The sequence below is a fragment of the Corvus kubaryi genome, unplaced genomic scaffold (genome assembly GCF_017639235.1).
Source record: "Corvus kubaryi isolate FWS band 111438036 unplaced genomic scaffold, C.kubaryi_AGA036_p1.0 37397, whole genome shotgun sequence".
In the NCBI taxonomy this organism is placed as follows: Eukaryota; Metazoa; Chordata; class Aves; order Passeriformes; family Corvidae; genus Corvus; species Corvus kubaryi.
Genome location: NW_024581136.1, coordinates 5517140 through 5542923, shown reverse-complemented (window position 1 = coordinate 5542923; position 25784 = coordinate 5517140). Strand labels below are relative to the sequence as shown.

The following is a 25784-nucleotide window of genomic DNA, read 5'->3' as shown; positions in this document are numbered from 1 at the left end:
CGCCGCCGCGTTACCATTACAGAACGTTTGTCACCAAGCGTGGGTGACAGCCATCCACCGCTGACAGCCAGCGCACACGCCAGCTCGGACCAGCAGAGCACTGGCTGCCGACGCCGCTAAAACGCTTCCGAGGGCACCACTAGCTGACCCTTCCTGAAACTGACTCTCAGAGAACCTAGGAGCAGCTGCTGCTTCGTGGTGTAACTCAACCTTCCAATTCCATACAGGAAAATACAATGAAAGATGCTAGTGTATATCTATCTATCTATATAGATATAGATATATATCAGGTATTTTTTTAAAGAGAAGAAAGTAGCCTCAGAGCTTTCCCTGTATTTGGATTTATGGTTACGGTGTTTTGGAGGTCAGAAGGTGTAGCAGTTCCAGAAGCACTGAAGCATATATTGATCCAAGGCTTGCAACTTGCTAATTCAGCTCTTCACAAATGTCAACAGTACTGTTTTAAAGAGGCTAGTGGTTAGAAATATGATCTCCTACCAAATAAAAGTTGTCTAACATTGAGAATGATACAGTAGTATCATTAAGATATATGATCTTACATCTGGCCTCCTTGAAACACAAGCTGTGCCCTGAGCACATCTTACCAGGCAATCCTCATCGTTCTGCATGTAGAGTCCTCAAATTTACCTCCTCTTTAACATTTTATAAACTATCAAGAGGATTTCATCTTTAAAATAAAAACAATCAAACAAGACAATCCCAAAGCAATTACAGTCTAAAAACTGGTTCTTCAAGCATACTAGAAATACGATCCATCTTCTGTGATTCCCCATATATAATTTTATGTTGAGATCAGTTATGCGACTGTTTTTACTCCATTGAATAAATGACTGTTGTTAATAAATTCAGTGGTCACAGGCAGCTCACTTGAGTTGTCCTGAGTCACAGGAAATCCTCCAGAAGAACATCAGTGGGGAGTTCTAGTGAATTATCACATTATGAATTACCATTAGTGGGTCATGACTGCCCATGCCCCTTGTCTTCTGTCCCATCTCAAAAAGAATTGCATCAGGCTGTATCACTTCCCCTCTGAGGATGTTCTTTCCATTTTTTGCTTTGTGTACAGGTCCTTGCACAAGTAACTTCCATTGACAGTTTGCAGATTTTTCTGCAGATATCCTTGATTTTCAGATCTGTGATTTAAAAGGCCATCCTTAACAATGTTGCATACAACACAGTTTTTGTGGTTTGTCTTCCTTATTTTCATGCTGAACCCTTGATAATAATTTTAGGTGTGCCTTTTTCTTTCTGCTGCTCACAGTCTGATTATACCAAGCACTCACTCTCCACATCCCACCTCACCATGGGATGGGGAGGAGAATCAAGAAAGAAAATAAAATAGAACTTGTGTTGAGGTCAGAATGGTTTGATAATTGAAACAAAGTATTATTATTATTATCTGTAATAAACAGGAGAAGGAGAGGAGATAAAACCCAAGTAAGACAAGTGATGACAGCACAATTGCTCACCCCCTGCTGACCAATGCCAGGCTGGTCCCTGATCCACCATCAGCCTCCTCTTTCCAGCTAATTTCCCCAGTTCATATACTGGGCAGGACGTTCTGTGGTGTGGAATTGCCCTTTGGCCAGTTCAGGGCACGTGTCCCAGCCATACTTCCTCCCAGCTTTCTGTGCATCTTCTCACTGGCAGACCATGGGACACTGAAAAGTCCTCGTCTTCGTCTTAGAGTAAACACTACTGAGCAACAACCTAAACATCAGCATGTTAGCAGTATAAACTATCAGTTAGCAATATAAATTCTCATACTGAATCCAGAACAGCCCTGAACCACCTGGTAAGAAAAAAAAACCCAGCTCATCACAGCATCCTGTGCAGGAATATATCTAGGAAGAAAGCTGGCATGCAGAGACCCAGCTTGGGTAATTTACACTCAAGTACTAAACTTGGAGTGTAGTCCAGGTCAGAGCGAGTGTCTTTCTGAGGACAAACTCTACCCACTGTGTTTTAATCAGATAACTTTTTTTTTGGTATGCACGGGTAGTGGACAGGATCATTAGCACTGGAAAGGAAAAAAAAAAAGCCAATATGGAAAAGGATCTTTTATTTAGTCAAAATATTTTTATTTGGCTATATTTAGCAGAATACAGCCCCCACTGTTTGCTCATTATTCCCAATTTCTCATGCGTCCATTCTTTCAGTACAATATATTAACAGCTTGCACCTCATCAGCACTTTCCAGTTAAGGCTCCCAAAGCATTCACAGACATCAGTTAACTAATCCTCACAACAGCTGTTAGCAGTAGGGAAATAAAATGATCTGCAGCTGCAGTGAGAAGTTAACATCAACTTTTTTCAAGCTTTTCTTTGATTTCCAGTGTCTAGCTTGTATTATGCCAGGCTTGACGAACATGTGTCCCTGCAGTTGTATTTCATGCTTTTGAAAGAAAGACTCAGTTTGAGCACTCAAAATCTAAAGCTATTTATCAACATCTTTCTTTCGTAACTTGTTGAAGGCCACACAAAAAGTGAGCATCGGAATCCAAAACTGGGGACAAGGCATAACTTCCAGTTATATGCTATACCATGAGACATAACTCTCTGTAACTTACCTTTGGACTTTAAAGCCACAATCCATTCCCTTCTCCTTACATATTATCCTCTACTGGACACATTTCCAGCAGACTTCAGCCTCAGGTACTCACATTTGCATTTTACTAGCAAGTTTTACATGAGACTCTCCACAGTCATCGATTCTATATTGTATGCAATGCCTTTGGATGACTGCAATGAGCTTTAATGAAAAAAAAAAAACACTAGCACCCCAACAACCTCCCAAGCAACAGGTGTGGTCTTCATCTTTGAGTATTTAAAGCAAACTTCAGAGTTTATGGAAAAATCTAGTATGTGATTGTTTTAAGGAAAACAACCTCAACCCCAGGCTCGATTCAAATGAAACACTAAGTATTAACTTGACATGAATACCTTCTTATCAGTAGTGCATCTGCAAAGAGATTCTTCATAAAATCCTGTAAATTCACAATTACACCTTGCAAACAGAAGTACTATGACTGTTCAAGCAAACAATAATTTTAAAATAGCCATTCAGTTCATGTAAATGGTATCTTCACGTTAGCTTCATCGTAAGATACTGGCATGGAACACAGACAAAACCTTTTCTTAGTTAGGTTAACACTGAAAATTCAAACAGTCAGACAAACACAACGCAAGTATTTTAACAGAAACAATATAAAATTTCACTGGCTTAAAAAAACATCTAAATGAGAAATCCTGGTTATTTCACTGAATTGCTAGACCCTACATTTAAAATGGTGCATTTACAGAACTATTCAGATGAATTAGGCTTCTTTTGTAACACTAAATACTGGAATTCTGATAAGATTGTGCAAGTATTAAAAAATATTAACATTTTAACTGTCAATATTACAATTTTAAATAGCCTTGCAAGTGCAATGTTATAAATATTAAAAAAAACCTCAGAGCTACAATTTTATATGATTTATATGAGCAAATGAAAGTGCTTTTCAAGTATTTATGTTCATTTACAGTTGGATTCTCTTGTATAAGTCAGTGCTTAGATGGTACAATTTAAATATCAGTCTTTTAAAAATTCTGGATGCATACATTTATCTGGATGGAATAAATGGTTTCATTTGCAGATATGCATGCTAAATATTTAAATACAGAATAAAATTTGTGATAAATATTTAAATATGAAATATTGTAAAATGGAAATATAGATTTTGTTAGGAATCACATGCTGATGGGTGCGATAACCTGATAATGCCATGGGAGCCCTTCAGCCATACAGTAATTGTTAATTCTAACAAAATCCCAAATTATATGGTAAATAGTTTTCCTTCAGGAGAGACAAAAGCATGTGATCATAATAGAGGCCCAATACTGTCAACTTTGAAGAACTCAAAGATAGCATGATCTGTGTCAAAAGCAATGGAATCTAACGAAAACTTTCCGACGCTTTCAATTAGTCAGCCCTTAGCCACAGTCACTCTGGAGCACACAGCTAGTGCCTGTCACCAGTCCTGCCTGCCCAGTGCTTGGTGTCATTCCCTCTCTGGCCAGTCAAGCACCATTAGCACCGCAGTGATGTAAGAAACATTGTATTCCTGTTTGCCAGCCAGAGGAACGGCGAGGTACATGGGGAGATACTTGTTTATTAGACAAGAAAACCAAACCAAACCAACTCTCAGTGAATCACCATATAGTTAAAAGTGCACTGAAAATATTGGCTATTGAACCCTATCTGTCATAAATATCAGATTGTCATCTTAAATGATATCCACTTGGAACACTGAACATATGTAAGCTGATACAGGAGCGTTTAGTTTGTCCTGCCGTTTGAAAAGCACATGACACAAGGCAGCATTACCATCTTTCACTAGAGATCTGGTGATGCTGTAGTTTTATGGTGAAGATGCAGCTCAGAAATGACAAGGTTCAGCAGAAGCTCCTGCAGATGCCATTACAAGCTTTCTCCAACAAAGTGCTTTGTCATTTGACAAAGACAAAAGTCAAACTGTTGCCCTACCTCACCACAGTGCTGCATTGGCAATTTATAATTGTCTTTCCAGACGCAGCTGGACTTTAATAAATTATAGCTCTTTAGAGTTAGACAATTCTTTGTAATGAAAGCAGAGTTTCATGCTCTGTGAAGAGTGGCCACTGTTTAGATTGGTCTCTTCATGCAGACCTGACAACGACTGATGATATTTTCTAGTTGTCCTGCTTTCAAAGTCTGTGACACAGGTCTCCTAAAAGAAAAAACCCAAACATTCAATTTTTTTCTTTAAAAACCAGGGAGAGACAATGAGACTTTGGATATGGAATTACTGACAACAACCTTGAAATCCTTGGCTCATTGAAAACATCTGTGTGCTACAGAATAATCCTGAACCTAACAAAGAGGGGTGTCTAACCTCAGGGGAATTACAAAGGAATCCCCCCACAAGTTTTGCAGTTTACCTGAACATTCTTCTTGGATTTAATGATGCCAACCAGAAGCTGTAGGAATTTGTGTAGTAGTTACATGTCCCCCTGCCATGGCACTCTATGAATGGGACGGCCCGAAATTCTTCCAGACAAGATCCAGGAGATGCCAATGCTTGGCCAGAAGCTTCTGAGCCAGCACTTGTGTACTGTAACCACCAAAACATTTTTATGAGAACTTGTCTGTCAGCTTTTAGCAAACTGCAGACAAAAAAAACACCTCTTTCTAAAACATACCATATGTTCTGTGGTATATCTTGCACTAAACAAAATGAATGCAGATTCATTTGATAGAATTTATAATGAAGCACAGAAGCCTTCTGAAAATTTAAGCTGTTATGGCATTTCTTAAGTCCCTGCAAAGGCCTTTTTCAGGTTCATGAAATGCATGAAACTAACTAGTACAAAGACTAGAAAGCTAGCTTCTGTCCAGCCAAGGACAACAGTAACTACATTACAAATAAACCAAATTGGTGGGTGTGTGTTTTTATATTTTTTGTTGCATTGATTGCTTCTCCAAACACAAAAAGCAGAAAAGTAATTTTCCTTCTCTGACGTTGGTAAATGCTTGTAGAAGTAGCTCTTAAATAATTCACAACAGTATAAAATTGGCTAGAAAATACTATCTAACTTTGCTGATGCTGGAAACATGCAAGTTGTTTCAACCAAGTGCTAAATAAATTCTTTCATTCTTTTCCAAGTTTATTACTATAACTTGGGGCCAAATTGCAGGAGAAACAAGAATTTCACACTAGACCTAAAAGGACTTTACATTATGCAAAAAAAGAGGGATTTAAAATTCTTTTACCTTCAGTCGCTGGCATCCCTATGACATCCCACAAACATGGGTAACAAAGATTAAATGCTACATCCCCTCTACTATAAATACACTGTTATTCCCATAAGCAGTTCTCAATTTGCAGTTACATTATGAATTTTATTCACTCATATCTAATTATAGCATCAAAATTGCTGAGGCAGTCTTTCGTAGACAGTGTTCTGCATTTATTTTGATTTTAACTCCCTGTGCAGATCTGCCCCAAGATCTGATTTTTAAAAGAACTTGCTGGCATGGAAGTTGGTCACTTATTTCTACGTTTTTGTGTTCAGGACCAGTTTAACCACTTCACTCCCCAGATCTGTTTCCTAGATCTTAGCATAACATGTGAAAGTGAATGCATGCAGTTATTTTTGTCAGACTAAAATCCTTTAGTACTTCTCTCATCTTTTCTGCTTTTCCTTCTGCTGCCTGTTTTTGTGAACAGATCAAAATAGTTGTTCCTATGCTTTTGGAATTGAATAAGAAATAATAGAATTATTTTCTACTTCTTGGCAGAGGCAAAAAAAAAATTAACACTTCTGAAGAAACAAATGAGCTATGAACAGCTGAAAACACCAATGAAAATGAGAGGACATAAAATTAATAATTCAAGTTGTTATATCCTTACCATAACAAAAGAAAAACCCTTCCAGAGAGACATCCAGCCATCTGGACATGCAGGAACTACAGTTGTTTGGCTGTGAACTGCTATTACCATTGCAGCTCCTTCACAAACGACACACCTGTGAAGGAAAGCACATACACTCAGTGCAGACATGAGGGAAAACATGAAAGCAGAACAAGCTTCTACCTTCTAGGATGGTAGCTACCTCATGGCAGGGCTTGCTATAAATGCTACTACTCACACAGGTTTCTGTGTTTAATGAGGAGATAAGTAAATTGAAGGTAACCCACATACCTTATTTTGAAATTCCTTTGCAATCTCTACTAGCAACACCAGACAAAAACTGTTTTAAGATGGGAATAATTCCAGAACATCTGAGGTTCTGAATTCTGCCTTTAATGAAGTAACAAGCAAAATTTTACCTTTTCATGTGCTCACTACTTTATGTTGTTCTGGTTTAGATCAAAGTTCTGTACTTCTCTACCTTCATTTGCTAAGATTAGAAAAAGTAATCTTTATTTCCTGAAAGAGGAAACTGAAGCTGAGCTACTGGATTGCAACAACTGGGTAGGGCAGGACAGAAGATAAGAGTACAAAGCCTGCCTTCCCATCTTGGATTTTGCTGCTCTAGGTCTTTCATGCTTTTAGAATTTTTCTCTTAAGTTGCTCTTCATACTTCTCAGCTGTTCTAAGCAACTAGAGAGGGCCACACTTGCACAAGGGTGTTTAATAGCTGAGAACCTTCAGCCCAGATTACAATGTTCTTTACCAACTACAGTAAATATATCATCCGGAATTGAAACCAGAACTTGATTTGTGCTGTATTCTAAATAACAAAGCTGTCTTTATTTAATTTTAGTCTGTCTCTGATATACACAGTGATAGGGTCTTTAAAAAAAAAAAATCCCTGCCATCAGCAGGACTGTTTGCCATTTTCTTATGTTGGCTCTGCAGCAATAGGTCCTGTGGTGGGGACCCTACCTTTATTCTAACTTTTCTTGAGAGTATCACTGAATATTTGACATACTTAGGTGAGTAAACCAGGCTGTTGAAGTCAGTGCTTGTACTGGCTGAGATGGGCAGGTCTTTGCCTCAGATTTGCCACTCAAAACAATTTATGATGCCTCTGTGGTTCCAGGGCAGAAGAGCTAAAATTCCAATCTTCTTACCTGCTTATGTGGGGCTCTAATGCCCTGCCAGAAATGGGTGCCATGTCTGGTGTCATTACCACTGCAGTGGACAGCCAGTATGAGTAGTCATTGCGAGAAGCAAAGCTACAAACATCATTGGTGCTACAGAACAAGAATGGCATGGTGCTGAATCTCTGCAAGCAGCTACCAGCTGTTCCTAGAAGACAAAAGAGGAGGGGTTTGTGACAGATAGATTATATTTACTGCAGTGACCAGAAGAGACACACGATGGCACCCAACCTACTATAGTAAGAATTAAAACAGTTGGTAACTGTAAGAAGTGTCTGTACAGTAAAATTATCTGAAAGCAAAATGCTTCTGGTTTATACAAAAATATCTATATAATAAACAAGGGGTAAGAACAAAGTCTGTTAAAATAATACAATCTTCTTGAATGGTATCAGTCCTTGACACAGGGTCAGGGATTCAGCTGCTTAAACAAAAGCTTCCGGTGACATTGTTCACAGCCTAAGGCATCCCATCTAGGCTCCAAAACCCACAAGATTCTCCTTAACATCCTGTGGTACTACTGTCAGCCCTGCGCAAATGTTGTGAAGGTTTATACTAGACATCTATCCATAAGTAACTGAATTCCTCCTCAAAAACTCTAAGAATATCACCAAGGGAGTATAGGAGTGCAGGAAAGAAAGGTGCCTTTTAAATCATGACTCCTGATTTGACTCCAGGCCACTCTGGAGATGGATGGTTGAAACCCATGTTTATCTCAGACACTTACTCTAAATTTGGTTTCATGACAACTTAGCACTACTGGACTCTAAGAAAACAATCTGAAATTTTTTACCAATACAGTACCAAGATCTTGTCCATGTGCTCGTTCATTTCCTTGTACGAAAAGCAGAGAGTAGCCAACATAGATCTGGGATGTCCCATGTGGGCACGAAGGAATCTTTGTTGTCTGACTGTGCCGGGTAAAGATAAACCCTCTTCTTGTTGGGCCAGCAGCGATAGTACCTGGTGATCCAGGTAACCCCTGCAAACCTGGAAAGCCAATCAGTCCAGGTTGTCCTGGGGAGGTGAAATAAATATGTGTGCAAATATTATAATTTTGTTTGAATTTTCATTTCTTTTAAATTAGTGAAACTGCTTGAAAACTAACAAAAAAATTACCAGTAAGAAGATACAACTTAAAAATTGGTATTATTTGTTGCAGATACAGGAACTCCTTCAGACCTAGCTCAGGTAACTTTACACTGCATAGCTTCATGGAATAGTGAGGTATTTTAAAGAAACATGGCCATTTTTACCAACAAAAACTTAAAAACATTTTGTGGTGCCTAAATAAAAATATTTAGTTCTATTTTGATGTAATGAAAAGGCACCCTGGTACCTAGAGATTTCAGGTGACTAAACAGAAGTGAATAATAGCAGAAGAGCACAGTCAAGGCATATTTCTGTAAATTATTATTTCATTTGTGAATATGCATCTGTCAAAAGCTAAGAATGTGCTTACAGGGGTCCCTAAAGCTACTGTAAATGTTACAGAATCTTAGTATGTGGGAGAGGAAGGATTTACAGAAATCAGCAGTACAGTTTATCTGTAAATTGAGTAGTACCAGTCAAACAAAGATGTCCACTTTCCTGTACCTCTTTGTCCTGGAAATCCCCTGTCTCCTTTTGGACCAGGCAGTCCTGGATGACCTGGATGACCAAAACTTCCTGGTAGACCTTTTACTCCTTTAGGTCCTAAATTGCAATCAACAAAAAACCCAGAAACTTACAGCAGTAGTTATTCTAGATTTTATTAACTGTTAAAAAATAAAGTTAAAATCCCCACATAAATCTAGCTGTGTTAGAACAAAAGCCTGAACTTACTTAGTTTTCAGACTAAGTTTTCAGACTTTCAAATGCCTTCTAGCAAGCCTTCCCTGCTGAGGAGCTCCCTTCCTGGGGTGCAAAGCTGTGGTACTGGAAAGGGTGGCTAGATACCCACTGCATATTCACCTCATCCTACCTGCTCCTTCCTTCCCCATTTCTCACAGCTGTGGCAGGCTTCACTACTGGTGCCAGTGGAGAAGAAGCCAGCCTCTCCTTTCCTTCCCACCCTCAGACTAGGACAGATACAATCCTACTGGAGCACATCTACAGTACTTCGATTACAGGTGGTAATTCCCTCCCCCCAACAAATGACGAACACCTTGAGCATGGTTCTGGTTATATGAAAATGGGGAATGTTTTCATCCACTATGTTGCTTAGGCTTATTTGGAGGGATGTACTCACTCACTGCAAGGGTGGAGGGCAGGTGGAATGGGACAGGTCATAAATATTAGGGTGTTAACAAGGTACAAAGAGCTATTTTTAAATACGGTGAGGTTTTTTTAAAGATGTGCCAATTTTCTACGCAGAAGTTTTCCCACCAAACCAAAATGTTCTACTAAGCAGCACACACAGACATGCATAGAGGTAATAATAAAAATCACCTCGTAGTCCAGGAATCCCTTGAATTCCTTGATCACCTGGTGTTCCTGGGGTTCCTGGCAGTCCTGGAGGACCCTTGCTTCCTGGGATGGAGTATATTTTCCCAGAGACTCCAGGTGGGCCTAGCAGCAAAATTATAATGAAGATCTATTGCTTTGCATTAAAAGAAAGAAAACAAGCTACAAAACAAAACAAACAAATCAGCCTAAGTCAGCCGGTATTGGAAGGAGAAAGGTTGCTTACCATGCTGGCCCTTTGGTCCCCTTGGCCCTTCTGCACCTTGTGGTCCTGGGGGTCCTTGATTACCCTTTTCTCCTAAAAGAGAAGATTGAAGACATATCTGTCTGGTTTAAAATGTCAAAACAACTGTCAAAGTTTCAGAGGCTTATTGAAGAGTCCTGCACAATCCATGCAAAGTTCCCAACGGGTAACATAGCCTATAGACTCATTTCAAATGTGAAAGGGGGTTTCTGCACCTCTGCTGCAACTATACAATTTATAGGTTGAATGCACTCAATTTATAAGATGATACTGTCATGCCTGTCTATATAAAGGTTGGTGCATAAACCTAGTTTAAATTCTCAGCTTTAGACTATGTCCTTTCTATCTTACATGTTTTTGTCACTGGATTTCGCGCCTTTAAGTGCTGCCTTCAAGTGTAGTTCAGCTCCCTTTAACCCTACTGTCAGTTATGCCAAAGGCTTTAAGAGAGTTGTAGAGTTTTTGATGAGACATTTGATAAGCGATTCTTTTCACTATGCAAAATATGAGGTTATATTCAGACTATGCTCCACAGTTCTGCTTGAAACAAAAAACTTAATTAAAAAGTATTTTTAATATTACCTCAGGAGATTTGACATACGTGAAATGAGAGTTTGTTGTTTAAGGAAGTAAGATTACTGTCTGTGTGGTGACTTTGCCAATAACAAATTTAAAATGCACAATAGTCAGCATGGATCACAAACAGGTAGGTTGAACAAGTAATGAAATTCTGTGTCACTGTAAATCGTGCAATTGAAAAATGAGAATACAGGAGTAATACAGGCCTATTTTATTTAAACCATATTTAAATCACTAGAAAATCATCTAAATTAAAAGGATTTGTAGCCAGCTACTGATTCAACTAACCCGCAGGAATATGAAATTAATGAAGCCAATATATTTAACAGTTCATCTGCTGATAAACTGTAAATTAGATTATAATTGGGACTATTCTTACAGTAAACAGAGGACCAAGTGCTGTAATTATGATTAAACGCTCTTGAGTTCTGTAGCTAAGAGGTTGTCGAAAAGCCACATTTTCTAGCAGTGGTGGGGTATTTCCAACTAGCAGACTCAGTGCCAAAGTCCTTACACACCTCGTCACTCACTAAAGACAAAACTGTTCTGAATTTGTCTGAAGTGGAGGTTGTTGATGTGTCAGCCCTTCCTCACTTAAATGTCAGTTTGGACACACCCAGAGCATGTACCTCAATGAAAACTCTCTTAGTGAATGCTTTCATTTAGACCTGATCTTCATGGCAAAACCTTGTGTCTCTAGAACCCCTCATACACAAATACTATTATAACTCAACAAGCAAAAGATTGTATTTGGCACACAGGAGTGTACATGATAAATTTATGAATACCTTTTACACCTGGGAATCCAAGAAATCCAGGGTGCCCTCTAGCACCAGGATAGCCTGATCGACCTTCTATTCCCTGCAAATCAGAAAACATCAGTAATAAACAGGAGCAGCATCTCCACACTATGAAACACATTTTATTTTTTTCAGAATATTCAAAGCTTTATGTTCACAGAATATGCTGCAACTAGAATTATCTGCTCTACTTTCAAGCATGTTAGAAATAGTCATATTATTGTTCATATTATCCTGTAATACAGAACAGCCAAGGAAATGACATACCAGGAATTAAAAAAACCAATTCTTATTGATCCACTTAAGTCCATAAAACCTGTTTCTCATATCCATTTTGGTATTTCCTCTATTACAAGGTGTTTTTGTGAAAATGGTGGGGAGGGGATGCTTGTCTGGGTTTGTTGTTTGTTTTGAGATTTTGGAGGGTTTTTTAATGTGTATTATTTTCATGGTAAGAGCTGATTATCAAAGCAGTAAGAAGCAATATTCCTTTCACTGACTTTGGGACCAGGAGGGCCAACGTCACCAGCTGGGCCCCTTGGCCCTGGTATGCCATCTGCCCCTCTGACACCTTTGCTTCCTTTCACGCTGAGAGTGGAAAGACCAGGAAGGCCCGGAAAACCAGGAGCACCTATACAGAAACATCAGAGTTAGTAAAGACTGCTTTTCACATAGATTACACACAGCTCAGTGCAACGTTCAGTGGCTCCATAATGATACTCATGTTTACTACCGCAGTGATTCCCAAGGAAATACACACACTTTTAAAAAAAAAATCAATGAATTTTTCTTAGCCTGCTAATTTAATCTGAGATCAGAATTTACAGTAGTCTTTAACACTATAGGTTTTTGAATATCCTCCAGTTGTAGCTAAGCCTGGAATCACAGCATCATTTACGTTGGAAAAGACCTTTAATATCATCAAGTCCAACTGTAAACCTAACACTGCCACGTCCTCCACTAAACCATGTCCCGAAGTGCCACTCAAGCTATCTCAGTTAAAGATGGATCTCAGCTGCCCCACAGACCACATGGGAAGAAAGCAAAATAATGCAGTCCAGTGGACTGGAAAGCTTAGACTTATTTTTATTTAAATGCCACTGCAGAGATCATGTTGTTTGCAATGGTAATATTGCATTAACTGCTAAAGGACCTGTTTAAATATGAAACTCTCTTGGCGGAATACCCCTTTCAACCTTGAATTCTGGATATCAGTATATCATTTCAGATAAATAAGGAGTTCTAAAAACACACCTGGTCTTCCATGTGCACCAGGAATACCTCTGTTCCCTTTCTGGCCAGTGATTGCCATGCCTGTGGCACCTTGAAATCCAGGTAACCCCACTAAGCCAGGAGGTCCAACAGGTCCTTGATCTCCCTGATGACCTTTCACACCTGGAGGCCCAGGAAAACCAGGCAGTCCCATGTCCCCTTTGATTCCTGCAAAGTGTGAATATTACATGTAGGGAAGGCTGTCAAGACAGTAAGGTGATGTAATGACTCAGAATATGCGTTTCCTATACCACAAAGGTGGAATTCAGCCCTTGTTTTTAGTACAGAGAAGTCCTCAAAGCCACCTTGCTACCCTAAAGCAAAATAGTTGTGAGAAGACAGGACTCACTGCAAGGTACACAGCACTTTTTTAAATTAAAAAAAACCCACACAAATAAAAAACCTCCACTCCACTTCAAAGATTGTTCATCCCAAGAAATAAACTTGTGAGAAGGATAAACAGACTATAGAAGGGAATATTTATTGATGCATAAGTAAAAGAAGTGCTTCTTTCTTCATCAGAACTAACAAATCCTTTTAAACTAAATCCCAGCTGGAAGCATCAATATGAATGAAACAAAATGAGAGACTATTCCAAAAGGATATTGTTCTGAAGTTGATCTTAGAGTGCTTTATTTTACTTTTTAAAAGTAAAGCAAGTCAATGGATTTCTACCAGCACCAGAAATACAATGTAAAACCTCAAAAGTTGAAAGAGTCCCTTCTGTTTATCAATATAAAAGGGAAGATGAACAAAATTAAAATGCAACCACTGCAGCTTTTTAAAAGTATGCTTAGTATTCAGCAAGATCTTGTTTTCATAAGAGCTCTAAGCTCTAAGAGCATAAGACTAACATACTCTGTTAGTCAAATTATGTATTACCATAAAATTTCAAAAGCTCTAAAATGTGTATGTCACCTTCACAAGACCACAGAAGTCTGCTTCTTTATTTCCCTTTTACAATAGTCTAAACTCTACAAGCAACAACTGTTGACATTTAATATTTAGGACCAAACCATTGATCAAAAGCACGGAATCACTCCTGATTTCCTCTGACACTCTTAGTGCCATTTCAAGTATCTGAAAGCAGGAGGGCACTTGATGATGATTCTGGGATTTAAAAATTTAGCTTTTTGAAAAGACAGCTCACCTGTACGTCCAGGAATGCCTCGAAGGCCAGGGATCCCTCTCCCTGGTGGTCCTATAAAACATTAGGTCACTTTAACTCAAAGTCCTAAATAATTTCTAGGAAACATCACAGTTTTGTAATATTTCATACATTTCTTCAGAATTCACTGAATCAAAATGCAAAGTTTAGTTATATGTAAAATAAAATTTATTATTTCCATTTCTTCTATACAAAAACACAAATTAAATTTTAAAGTTTTGATTTATAGGAGGAACTCTTATTGGTCAATCATATTTGAGGTACCTTCTACTAAAAGAAGCTTTTTTCAGAGAAAAAAAACAGAAGAAAATATCTGCATTTAACTTCATTATTAGGAAAAACAGAAAAATAAATGTAAATACTTCCAAAAGAAAATACGTTCAGTGATTACTTCAAAGTTAATACGAAAAACTTTCTAAATACCATGGATGCTTTCTCAGTATCTTCTTGATACCAATATGCAAAGAAATATTTTCAGTGTAAAATTCTGTCAGAATTCAGTGTTGGACTAAATCTGTCTGAATACTGATAACAACAGGAGTGACATTTAAATGAAAGGTTTCACAACCCAAGGTCTAGGTCATGGAAACTTTCACTATTCATGCAGGGAAACACTGTGATTCCTTTTATTTTATATTCACATAAAACAGAAGACTCCTTGGAACGGATTTTGGTTCTTTTTATCTCTGAGATTAAAACCATAAGAACTGTTAACAGCAATACTTCAACTCTTGCAGACATTACGACAAATCACACGTAGAATAGAGCATTTATAATGCACTTGGGTTGTTGACAGCATGTACAAATATTACAAAGAAAATCATGTATAATCTTCTACTTATAAACTGAGCTTTGGCTCTACAGAAGCTCCTTAGTAATCCTTTCTAAACAGTCCTTGTCAGTATATTACAGAAAAAAACAATTGTAAAGTAGAATGAAAATATTTCACTTGTGTTACCTGGTTCTCCCTTTACTCCTGGGGGACCAGGCATACCATCCTGACCTTGAGTACCCCTTTCACCAACAAGTCCATGTTTTCCAGGGACTCCAACAGCACCTGTGAATTACCACAATATAATTTTTACTTCCATAATTTTGCAGTGAGAAGATTTGGCTCTCCTTTATTAAAATTTAATTAACTCAGCTACTTCAAAGATAGGTGTAGCTTTGTTGGTATAGAGCAGCATATAGCTTGTATTGAACTCACTGGACTTTAGTGGATTTAACACACCCACTGTTTTTACAGACATAATAAAGCCTGCAATGCATGCCTCTCTGTTGCTGCATATTTACACACTGCCCCTGAGATATATTTTTAGTTCTTTTGTTTTAGCAAAAGACAACTACAACTCTGTCTCCTCTTTCTATTCCAGTTAATTTTCTTCTCTTCATCTACATATGTCTTAGTGTATCATTCTCTTTTAGGAGGTAGAATCTAAAGAACCTAAGCCTTTCTTATAATTGCGTGGATATCACATCTTGAGACCCTTGGATATGTACTTATAAAAAAAAAAAGCGCAAAAAGCTTTCCAGTAGTGAAACAAAATTAGAACTTTTTGCCTCAGCTGAACCGATAACATTAAAAAGTGGCTGTTAAAAGGAGGTAGATAAAGCCTCAATGAAATGAAATCCCAAACCCAGGCCAGTGATATAGGAGAGATGCTATATACCATACCAGGAGGGCCTGGGACTCCCTGCTGTCCTGGGTGGCCCTGACATCCTTTAACACCAGTATCTCCAGGGGGTCCACACTCTCCTGTAAGAAGAAAGAGTGTGGCAGAGGGTAAAAGGCATCATCCCTAGGTCCAGACTCAGTTTAAGAGCTTTGCTATTGTTTCTGCTTTGGCCACCTGCAAAAGTTCTCAAGGTGATGCAAGCTGGCCTGGCTGCCCTGACCACAAAGGAGCTGTTGAGGCTTACAGCAGTCAATATAAATCGATGTGCCCCACCCAGGCACCCTGCACAGTTGGAGAAATTATCTTCTTCTAGAAACATGTCACCAGCTCACCATCCCTCCAAAAGTACCCCATACCTGGGATTCCTGCACCTCCAGTTTCCCCTCTGATCCCATGTGGTCCTGGTTCTCCTATAAGTCCTGGATGACCCTGGGAGCCTTTTTCTCCTTTGCTGCCAAAAACTCCTGGGGGACCCGGATCTCCCTGAGAAATAGCAGTTGCACACAAACAGGTAAAGAATCACATTGAAGAATAAAAAAATCACATGCAATTTTAAAGGTTAAGTAATGTAATCATGTTTCATTAGGATTTTCAGACAAAAACCAAAGCAGACTTATATGAGGTCTTCTCATAATACCACTGATCAGTCAGACATAGCTAAGATCTACTTTTAACCTTTACAAACCAGCTTGTTTATAGATATTTTCCCTGGCACAGCTTTCCCTTCAATTTTATTTTTTTGATCCAAACATCAAAATGCATAGGTAATATGCAGCTATACAAAATACTGAAATGTGTATTTTTTAACTTGAATTCCTATTGACTTTTTTGACAGTAATCTCATTGGGGCTACCCAGCTAATACAGAAAATAAACAAATAATTTAGACAGATTACAGGAATTAGAGAGGAATTTACAGCCTCAGCCACGCATTTCAGATAATCTCATAGGAAAAAAGACTTCCAGTTATTCAACAACTAGAATATGTGGAGTTAAGCTATCCAATTGATCTAACTTAAAAATACTGGTTTGTTCTTTGCAATATATACATATGACCAAACATAACATATGCTGAATGTAATATATACTGCTAAGAAAAAAATAATTAATCTTCTGCAAGGATATTACCAGACTATCAACACCAAACAGTAAAAGCTTAGATTACAAAACTTTTGCACTTGCTAAGATGATGTTTTGCTCCACTTTTTAACATCCTTGATCTTAATGAACTTTTACAGAAAGCAAGTTACTTCAAGATGTTCCATCTTTATAGATAAGAAATTCTTGCACAAAAGAAGCAAAATATAATGAAATAAAAATTTCCTCCTGAGTAATGACACAATAGAATTTTCCTATTTCTTACCACTAACAAATCATCTATTTCTACAAACTCTGCAGCTCTTGCTTACATGTTGTTGTTCTGTTTCTATATTCAAAGGCTCTGCCTAATAGGAAAATTTTTCCACTGCCTTTATACCTTTGGACCAGGTTCTCCTGGAGGCCCAGCTGATGGGTACCCAGGATCTCCTTTGTCACCCGGAAAGCCACCATAGCCTGGAGGACCAGGGTCACCTGATGGTCCTGGAAAGCCTGGAGATCCTTTCTGGCCTTTTGGACCTGGAAAAATACCAATACTGATAACATTTTTTAAAGGATCATAATTGCGTATCACACCTCATGTTTTGTGAGCTGTTGCTTACATATACAGATACTAATTCTTCATTACAGTAATTTAATCAGTGATTTTATTTCTAAAAAGAGGTTCTTACATGTAACAATATATAAATTAAAGAATTTAGATAGAGAGGGAGAATTGCATTCTGTGAGTCAGGGAAATGCTGGGGTAAAGGTAAGTCTATGCATACTAAAGAATAAATCCCAGTCTAAGTATTGCGTGGTGTGCTCACAGTAACGGCTCAGACCTGTGCAAATGCTTCTAGAGAGCTCTATGAATTTGTAATATGGCTTGAGAGAAAATGACCTGGAATTCCCATGTCCCCTTTTTCTCCGGGTGCACCTGAGAATCCTTGTCCTCCAGGAATCCCTGGAAGACCCATAAATCCTTTGGCTCCTGCAAGATGAAGAAATAAATGTCATCTTCACGTTTGCTTTAGACACTAGCTGGATGTTAGAGCTGTCATGAATACAAAATCCTCCACCACACACCTTCTTTTGGTATATTACTATTTTATAGATAATCAACATGGGGTCTTTTGCCCCAGACACAGATAAAATTATCATTGATGTTTTCAGAAAGTCAAGAAATAACAAACACCTTATGTATCAACACTAAAATTAAGGTTTGTGACCACAGCACTTAGAGGCAGCCACTGAAATGATAATAAAAAATCCTAAAATATTTCTGTGCACAATTGTAATATTCATTTTTTATAATTAATTTTAAAATAATGTTGAGAATTCAGACTTCTCTTTACTTTTTATGAATATTAATTTCTATTAATTGGTTTCATCAGCTTTTAGACTTTATTCTTATTCAGGATTAAATATAATTTTCTATTTGTCATCCCAAACAATGGTTTATATTTGAAAGAAAACAAAATCATTTGGTGATAGCTGCTATGATTTTCAAATAGCAGCTTTTGAAACTGCTCAGTTTCAGCATTCTCAGGAAAGCTTGAGAGTTAATAGAGAAAATGTAGTACTGCTTCTGGAGCCAAGCGGGTGTGCATTGGGGCAATAGTATCTCCCTGTCCACATGGCACAGTAATTTTTCAATATACACATTCCATACCTGGTAGACCAGGCATTCCTTCAGACCCATCAACACCCGGGGGACCTTGCACACCAACATCTCCTTTTTCTCCCCTTAGACCCATTCGGCCTTGAACTCCTAAAACAAAGTTTCATTTAAAAAATATTAAAAACAACATCTTAGAATACAAGTTTTGTACAAAGTTTAAAATTTTGTAACTCTTTAAGATAATGAAACAGAAGCAGAGCATAGGATTTTCACTCTGTGAACACACATAAGCAAAACACAAGCTTATAAGTGTATAAGCCTCCTGGTACTATTGACATTATTACTGGTTTAGCATTAAAATAAGAGCTTTTCGAAGGAATAAGGACTTGTTAAAATTAAACTGAATATTCAACGTAATATCCAACTATCCCATAAATAAGAAGGCAGTTCTAGTGTTTAGCAATAATTATTTCAAAACCATGTGAGTACTCTCAGTAGAAGAGTCAGTTTATTACATATTTTATAGTCCACTGTAACTGCAAAACAGATGACAACCCTGAATAGTTTTTAGTGACAAAACAACAAATGTGTACCTTTTAAACCTCGTTCTCCTTTGTCCCCAATACCAACCAAAGTCTCAGATGGTCCAGGAAAACCTTTATCACCTGGTTCGCCTTTTTCTCCAAGAAACCCTTTCCTTCCTTTTATTCCTGGGAAACCGGGAGAACCTGAAAGAAAACAGAGTGAAATTTTCTGAAGAGACCTGACTAGATGATATAATAAAGGAAACCAAATAATACCAGTCTTCAAGAGCAATTGTAATTTACATACGTAAATATATATTCCAAATTAACAACCTAAACTAGCTTCTTAACTGCTCCAATCATCAATAAAATACCTATGAGTACAGATTATGGCAAGAGATGGAAATAATTTCTTATCGTGAATAAACATATCATCTTGAGTCTGTTGAATAAATATAATAACGGTATCCACACAGGATGGGAAAAAAACCAGCAAAAAACAGCAAAAAGGTTGTCTGTTCTTTATTTACCAAACCACCAGCCACTTAAAAAAAAAAAACAGAAAAGAAAAGGTGGTGAGTCAAAACGGCTAAAAAAATCTCATTATGTCATTCAGTCTGCAGACTGCACATATACAGAAGAGAGATTTACCAAGACTCAGAGAAATTCCAGTACAACATCTGTTCTCAGGAGTGGTAATACACACAAAAATGGATCACAAGACTAACTTGAGCATTGAAATTCCTGTATTCTAAGTAATAATGAAGGCAGATACAGAGATCACTTGCCTCTCACTCCCGGGTTGCCTGGTATTCCAACCATGCCAGGGGATCCAGGAATTCCTAACAGTCCCATTACACCTGGATCTCCCCTTGCACCTGTGGAATTGAAGCAATATTTGTTAGTATTTGATCAGTTAAACAGAACATTACTTCAGAAAACTACACATATGCCTGTCATTTCAGTGTTTAATTGCTTATTTTATTTCTTCTCCATTTCTGTAACAGTCCAAGCCACTTTTCCCATCTTTAACCACAGGATGATGACTTAAAACCCCCAAATTACCGAAATTAGTAGCTGCAACAGCTCCTATCAATGAATGAAATAACTGACAGTAAGGATAATGTATCTGAGATGTCCACACAGGGCTGAGAGATCAGTCGTGAGATGTATGGGAATGACACTCCTTTCTGGATCATGAGTCAAAGACCAGCTGGGAAGTAACAACTCCCTCAAATGCCATCAGAAGTCTGTGTTTGCATGACCAAGTCAAGTGCTACATGTTTATCAAAAGCTTTACAGATTCTTAATATAAAAAGGTATTTACCATCTCCTTCTTTCAGTGTAATGATTGCATATTAAGGAAAAACCTTTGTTAGAAATAAGAACCATTACATGACTGATTTATTTTACTCTTGAAAAAAAATTTCAACCTATTTCTGAAAGAAAAAAACCAAACAAATCAACTCTACAGGGATCACTTAACTTACTTGAAGTTAGCTCTTGTTAGTGACAGAGCTTGATCGGACTCAACTCTGTCAGCTCAAGATCAGAACTTTTAAGAAAAAGAAGATGGCATTACAAACTATTTGCTTGAAAAGGGATGCTGAGTAAGAACTAAACACTTTCCACTTCCATTGTGCTGGGGGAGTTGCTTTGAATATTAACTATTTCATGTCCTACTGCAAGGACATTACCATACAAAAAACTACGTAAAACACTGCTCTCAGTGATACAGAAAATTCCACACTGAGTCAACAGAGCTTCAAGATATGCTCATCATTTAAGGAAGAATAATTTATTAGTTTTCCATAAAAATCTCAAAGATAAATGAAAGCTCTTGATGGAAAAACATTTCAGCATTTTCAGTCTGGAAAAGTATGACATTTTTGTGCCCTTTTTGCAAAACACCTTTCTGCAAAGACTCACTTAATTGTTACATCAAAACAAATACTTGGGGAATCCTTACCTGGCAAACCAGAGATGCCTGGCCTTCCAGACTGTCCCTTGGGACCAGGTAATCCCGTATTTCCCTGAAGACCTATTAATCCAGGTTCCCCAGGCTTTCCATAGATTCCCGGGATACTCAAACCAGGAGGACCTAGGTTTCCTTTTGAACCTTGTAAACCTCTTCCTCCTAAGAAAAGTGCAAAACAGTGCAGTCTGTCCGAAAAACAAACCTCATCCCTATCTTTACATCATAAGCACGAAACTCTTCTTGAACTCTGCCTGTTTGAAGCTAAACATGAGATCTCTAAGGCAACAGACACATTCAGAAAATCTTACGAGGGCTGTGGGTTGGGTTTTTTGAAAAGAGGGAAAGAAAAAGTGAGAGTAGCATTTTCTTTCTCAGAAGAAGAAGAAACACCCAAACATGAAAACGCCACCAATTCTGTATTTATTCTTTAAAAAAAAATTAAAAAAAGATCCTTTTGAGGTCATATATAGAAGGAATGTGCTGCATACCTGAGTATGTTTTTTTTTAAAAAAGAAAATAATATGCAGTACAGGCAGGTACTTTTGGGACCCTAAATTGTTTTCCTACCTAGCTGAGCTCTTCCTTTCTTTTATCTCTTTATCAATCCCATTGCACCACAGAATCTAAGTTCAGTCCTACAGGAGAGATATGACTGAAATATCCTTTTTCCTGTGGAATTTGGGTCAGTTTGTGATTACTCTTTATACTGTCCAATGGAATTTGAATCTTAATCCATCTTATCAGTGCATGTGCTTCCTCCCAAAAGAGCATTTTTGAAATGAACTCATATTTTCTTGCATACTATTCTATTAGCAATATCCAGAAACAACTTCAGCTCCCTCAGGCCATTGGAAGGCAGAAACAAACTCACCCAGCCAAATGGCACTTTTTGGGCCAGAAAGTCCTACCTGGTGGGCCTGTAGCTCCCTGGCCACCTGGCAAACCTGGCAGGCCAATAAGACATTCAGCAGGTTTCCCTGGAAAACCTGGGTCTCCAGGAAGTCCAGGTGAGCCACGATTTCCTAAAAGAAATGAGACTGGATTCACAACCAAATTAAGTTTCAGGCTGAGTGACCATTGTTTGACTTAGCTTTTCTTAAAATAACTTTCTGTGCTCCCTGAGCATCTCTGAAAGCATTACCTCTCAGGCCATCATCACCATCATGTCCAGGATGCCCTGGTAGGCCTGGAAGTCCGGGAAGTCCACCTTCACCTTTTGAGCCAGGACTGCCATGGCCTCCTGGTGAACCCAGTCTTCCTGGCTCTCCAGGAATAACCATGCCTGGGTCACCCTGCAACACAGAAAGAAATGTAAACAATCTTCTATGCTTTGCAAATCTGCCAAAATATTTTCTCTGTGGGAATAATGACCTTATTTTGTTAGGGTAATTCTCTTTATTTCCTTTGGATCTTTCACACTGTAATTTCTAATGGCTTCAATTCAGCAGATCACTGGATGTTCCTTATTGACCCCCTGAGGAATTCATCTAGATAGCTTTTAAACATTGTCTTCTAACCCTAAGAAGCTGCTACTAAGCAATGCAAGACACTTCCCTCCATTTGGTCTTTTCTGGACTGGAATGCTTTCTGTAGCTGTGAAAAGCTTCAGACTTCTGTCTGAAAGTGGGGGTGAAGTTTGTGCAAATGTAACTTTTCCTTTATTTTTTATACCATAGTCATATTTTTTTATCAAAATATTTATTTAGATGATCAAAATCAGCACTCAGATACATCTCAGAATACTCGGTCAGTTGTTGGGGCTTTTTAAAATCATTCTTCTGAACGTTGTTTTCCATGAAGACTGGTTTTATCACAAATGTCCCAAGTGTATTCCCTGACTGGAAAGTTTGAATTAGTAGGTTTTTTTAGCTGACTGAACTGCTGGTTATTTTGAGTACCAGAAAATCAATACTTTCATAAAGCAGGTCAGTAGACCTGAACTTATACCAGTCGCTAATGCTATACTTGGACAGTATATAGTATAGCTAATGCTGGACTTGGACAGCTATAAGTGGACAGAGGCCACTTCACATCCAGATGTTCTGTGGTATCAAATCCAGATTAAATAGAAATACACAGAATAAAAATAATAATTAAATAAACAGAAATAAAAATCCCAACCTCAACCCACTTCCTTTGTCATGTCAAAAACCACACAAAAGAATGACATATGGGCACACACAAAAAAAACCACACAAAAAAAGAAATGCCATGTTTTCAAATCATTTAGGTGTTAATATTGTGTTCAAAATTGAATCCTAATTACAGAGTAGTCAAGAATCAGTAAATTAGCTTCTGCTAATCAGCAAGAGTAGCTGCCGTATTCCCTCCAACCTACTTTCTTCATGCTTCAATTCAACAGAGCACTTGCTTAAATGAAATACATACTCACTTGTCAATGACCTCCATTAAATATATGCTTAATTAGATTTCTGAATAGGCATCTTTTCAGCAGTTGTGGCCCTAATTTTTTTGCTGTAAGCAATGCAATATCCTCCTTGTGGTCTGAAAGCTGAAGTAGGGAAACATGCCAAACACTTGGAGTTCTGAAATCTTGTATTTGGATCTAAAATTTTGGCTTGAGCCCCTTTTTATAGAAAGAATTTAATTTCATAGTTTGTGCATCACTAGTCAAGAAATAAAGGAATTCCTATAATCCTTACAATTTTTAATTTATTTGCTCAGTATCAAATTTAATGAATGGGACCTATGGAAAAGCCTGTGCTGTATTTCTAACCAAACCTTTTGTCCTGGTTGTCCTAGGTTTCCAGCTCGGCCTGGATCTCCAGTCTTTCCTTCACGACCTGGTGGCCCTCTGCCTCCTGCAAGTCCTTTATCTCCTGCAAAAGGAATTAAATGGGAGTACAGATGCTTTATTTTACAAAAAGGTATTTGTATGTGTGCAGTTATGAGCCTCTGACACTAATGCAGCTTGCATGAACTGAAGGGAGCATCTTGATTTCAGAGCTGATGTGACACACAGCATCTTGTTCCTTACATACTCACTCAAAAGTGACTGTAACACTACTTGTTAATTAACTGATTTGAAGCAAATCACCATTTTTTTTCAAGTGAAGCCATACTAATGTCAGTTCCCTACTGCTCTCTTTAACAAGCAGCTTGGTACAAGTTTTAGTACTGTAAAAAAGCTTTTTTGTTACCTCCTGTCCTTACAGGATTATGAGAATTTCCTAGTATTTCTAGTGTTCAAAGGGAGTTATAACTTTGCATGAGGAATGGCCAAATTTACAGTATTGAAAATGGTTTCTATTACCTGCACACTAGAGCAGGTATTGCACTGTACATAACCAAAATTGATTAAAAATAAAGTACTGACACTTATACAGCTCTGTCTCTGTAACACATATCCAGGTAAAGAGAATCCATCTGAATTAAGCACTCAGATGAGATAGCTGCACCTGTTTGGGCAGTATTCCAGAAAGCATCAATGTCTTTTAAAATATTTCCCTACTCTCAGCTTTGATACTTGATACTCTGAAATACTTCAAAATATTTCAAACTTGGAATTTCTAAGATTTAATGCAGTAAATTACAAGACTGCTAAAAATACTTATCTGTCTGTTCATTGATTTATTTTTTTAACTTGCTAATTATTTTAAGGTGTACTTAAAAAAAAAAAAAAGAGATTGTTTGTTTGTTTGTTTTGCTTTATTTTAAAAGAAGATCAAAACCAGTATTTTACCTTTTGGACCTGGGTTTCCAGGAAACCCAAGTCCTGGAAAGCCTGTGTCACCTGTTGGTCCTGAATGTCCTGGATCACCTGGCTGACCTCTTGCTCCAACCCTACCTGTACAAACAAAATAAGTAAACTGTGAATTTTCTTACCACAGAACATCAACTTGTAAGATTAGGTGTGTTAGAGTTTATCATTATTAATAAGGACACAAGTGTTGATTACATTACAATTTAGACACTATTTCTCCTTCGCTGCAGGTTTTCGCAGTTAAAATGCTAATTGCATTCACAGTACCAAAGCATGGATGAGTCTGTGAGTTAAGTTTTTATGTAACCTGGCCAAATTCCAGACTCCTAGAAACAGCTACATGCAGACACAAATTTTCCATTTCTTGAGATGTTAAAAACACACATTATAGGCATGAGGATTGAAACAGAAGCAACTATAAGAACAGAAGCTACCATAAAGCTGTCAAAAAACTTCCTGTGCTGTTCAGGACAGTTTTAAGGACTATTGTTCTGTAAAGATGCCTTGCAGTTAACCTGACTGTTAACCAATCTCTGATTTTAACTGTTTTACTGATTTAGTGCAGTACTCACCAGGCACTCCTGGGGGTCCAGGTAAACCATGTGGTCCTTGAGGTCCCGGCAATGCAGGTAATGGAGTTGCCCTACTGGTCTCTCCTTTCAGACCTTTCAGCAAATACATAATAAAATATTACAAGGGCATATAATTGGGCAATGTGTAATCTCAAGCATTCAAAAATATTAGTGATCAATCTCCTTGGCTAAAAATGTAGTCTTCCACAGTTTCCATGTTTCTGAAACTCCAACAGACTTTGAAAAGCCTTCACATCCTGGCTTCATTAAGTAAAATCATTTTATCAACACCTGCAGTCTTCCTCTCAGCTCTCCTGCAGTCTAGTAAAGACCCAGAAAAGGAAGGAAAAAGTCACCAGGAAAATGATGCAACTGAGAAATGCTTAAATCTGCAACTCCATATCGTAAAGACTCAATGGGCATTATTTTTAAGCAACCTTGACTGTATCTG

At 37.9% G+C, this 25784-nt stretch overlaps 1 protein-coding gene across 3 annotated transcripts in view; it reads right to left on the bottom strand.

Moving 5' to 3' along the window:
- Positions 1–2080: 2080 nt before the first annotated feature.
- Positions 2081–25784, bottom strand: part of COL4A3 (collagen type IV alpha 3 chain) — a 56152-nt gene continuing 32448 nt past the window's right edge. For 2 of the 3 annotated variants that reach the window (XM_042041803.1, XM_042041804.1), the window contains 26 exons: positions 25334–25426; positions 24741–24845; positions 23780–23877; positions 22179–22329; positions 21946–22059; positions 21029–21196; positions 19848–19937; positions 19129–19263; positions 18587–18685; positions 17816–17905; positions 17312–17451; positions 16192–16318; positions 15835–15915; positions 15118–15216; positions 14142–14192; positions 12974–13159; positions 12220–12350; positions 11708–11780; positions 10323–10394; positions 10082–10201; positions 9248–9346; positions 8456–8668; positions 7622–7799; positions 6456–6570; positions 4984–5156; positions 2081–4772 (listed from right to left, as the gene is read on the bottom strand). In XM_042041803.1, the coding sequence (XP_041897737.1) occupies positions 4688–4772; positions 4984–5156; positions 6456–6570; positions 7622–7799; positions 8456–8668; positions 9248–9346; positions 10082–10201; positions 10323–10394; positions 11708–11780; positions 12220–12350; positions 12974–13159; positions 14142–14192; positions 15118–15216; positions 15835–15915; positions 16192–16318; positions 17312–17451; positions 17816–17905; positions 18587–18685; positions 19129–19263; positions 19848–19937; positions 21029–21196; positions 21946–22059; positions 22179–22329; positions 23780–23877; positions 24741–24845; positions 25334–25426 (3086 nt within the window). In that variant the 3' untranslated portion in view covers positions 2081–4687. Of the gene's footprint in view, positions 4773–4983; positions 5157–6455; positions 6571–7621; positions 7800–8444; positions 8669–9247; positions 9347–10081; positions 10202–10322; positions 10395–11707; positions 11781–12219; positions 12351–12973; positions 13160–14141; positions 14193–15117; positions 15217–15834; positions 15916–16191; positions 16319–17311; positions 17452–17815; positions 17906–18586; positions 18686–19128; positions 19264–19847; positions 19938–21028; positions 21197–21945; positions 22060–22178; positions 22330–23779; positions 23878–24740; positions 24846–25333; positions 25427–25784 lie in introns of those variants that run through there. The other variant, XR_006018314.1, reaches the window with a different exon arrangement.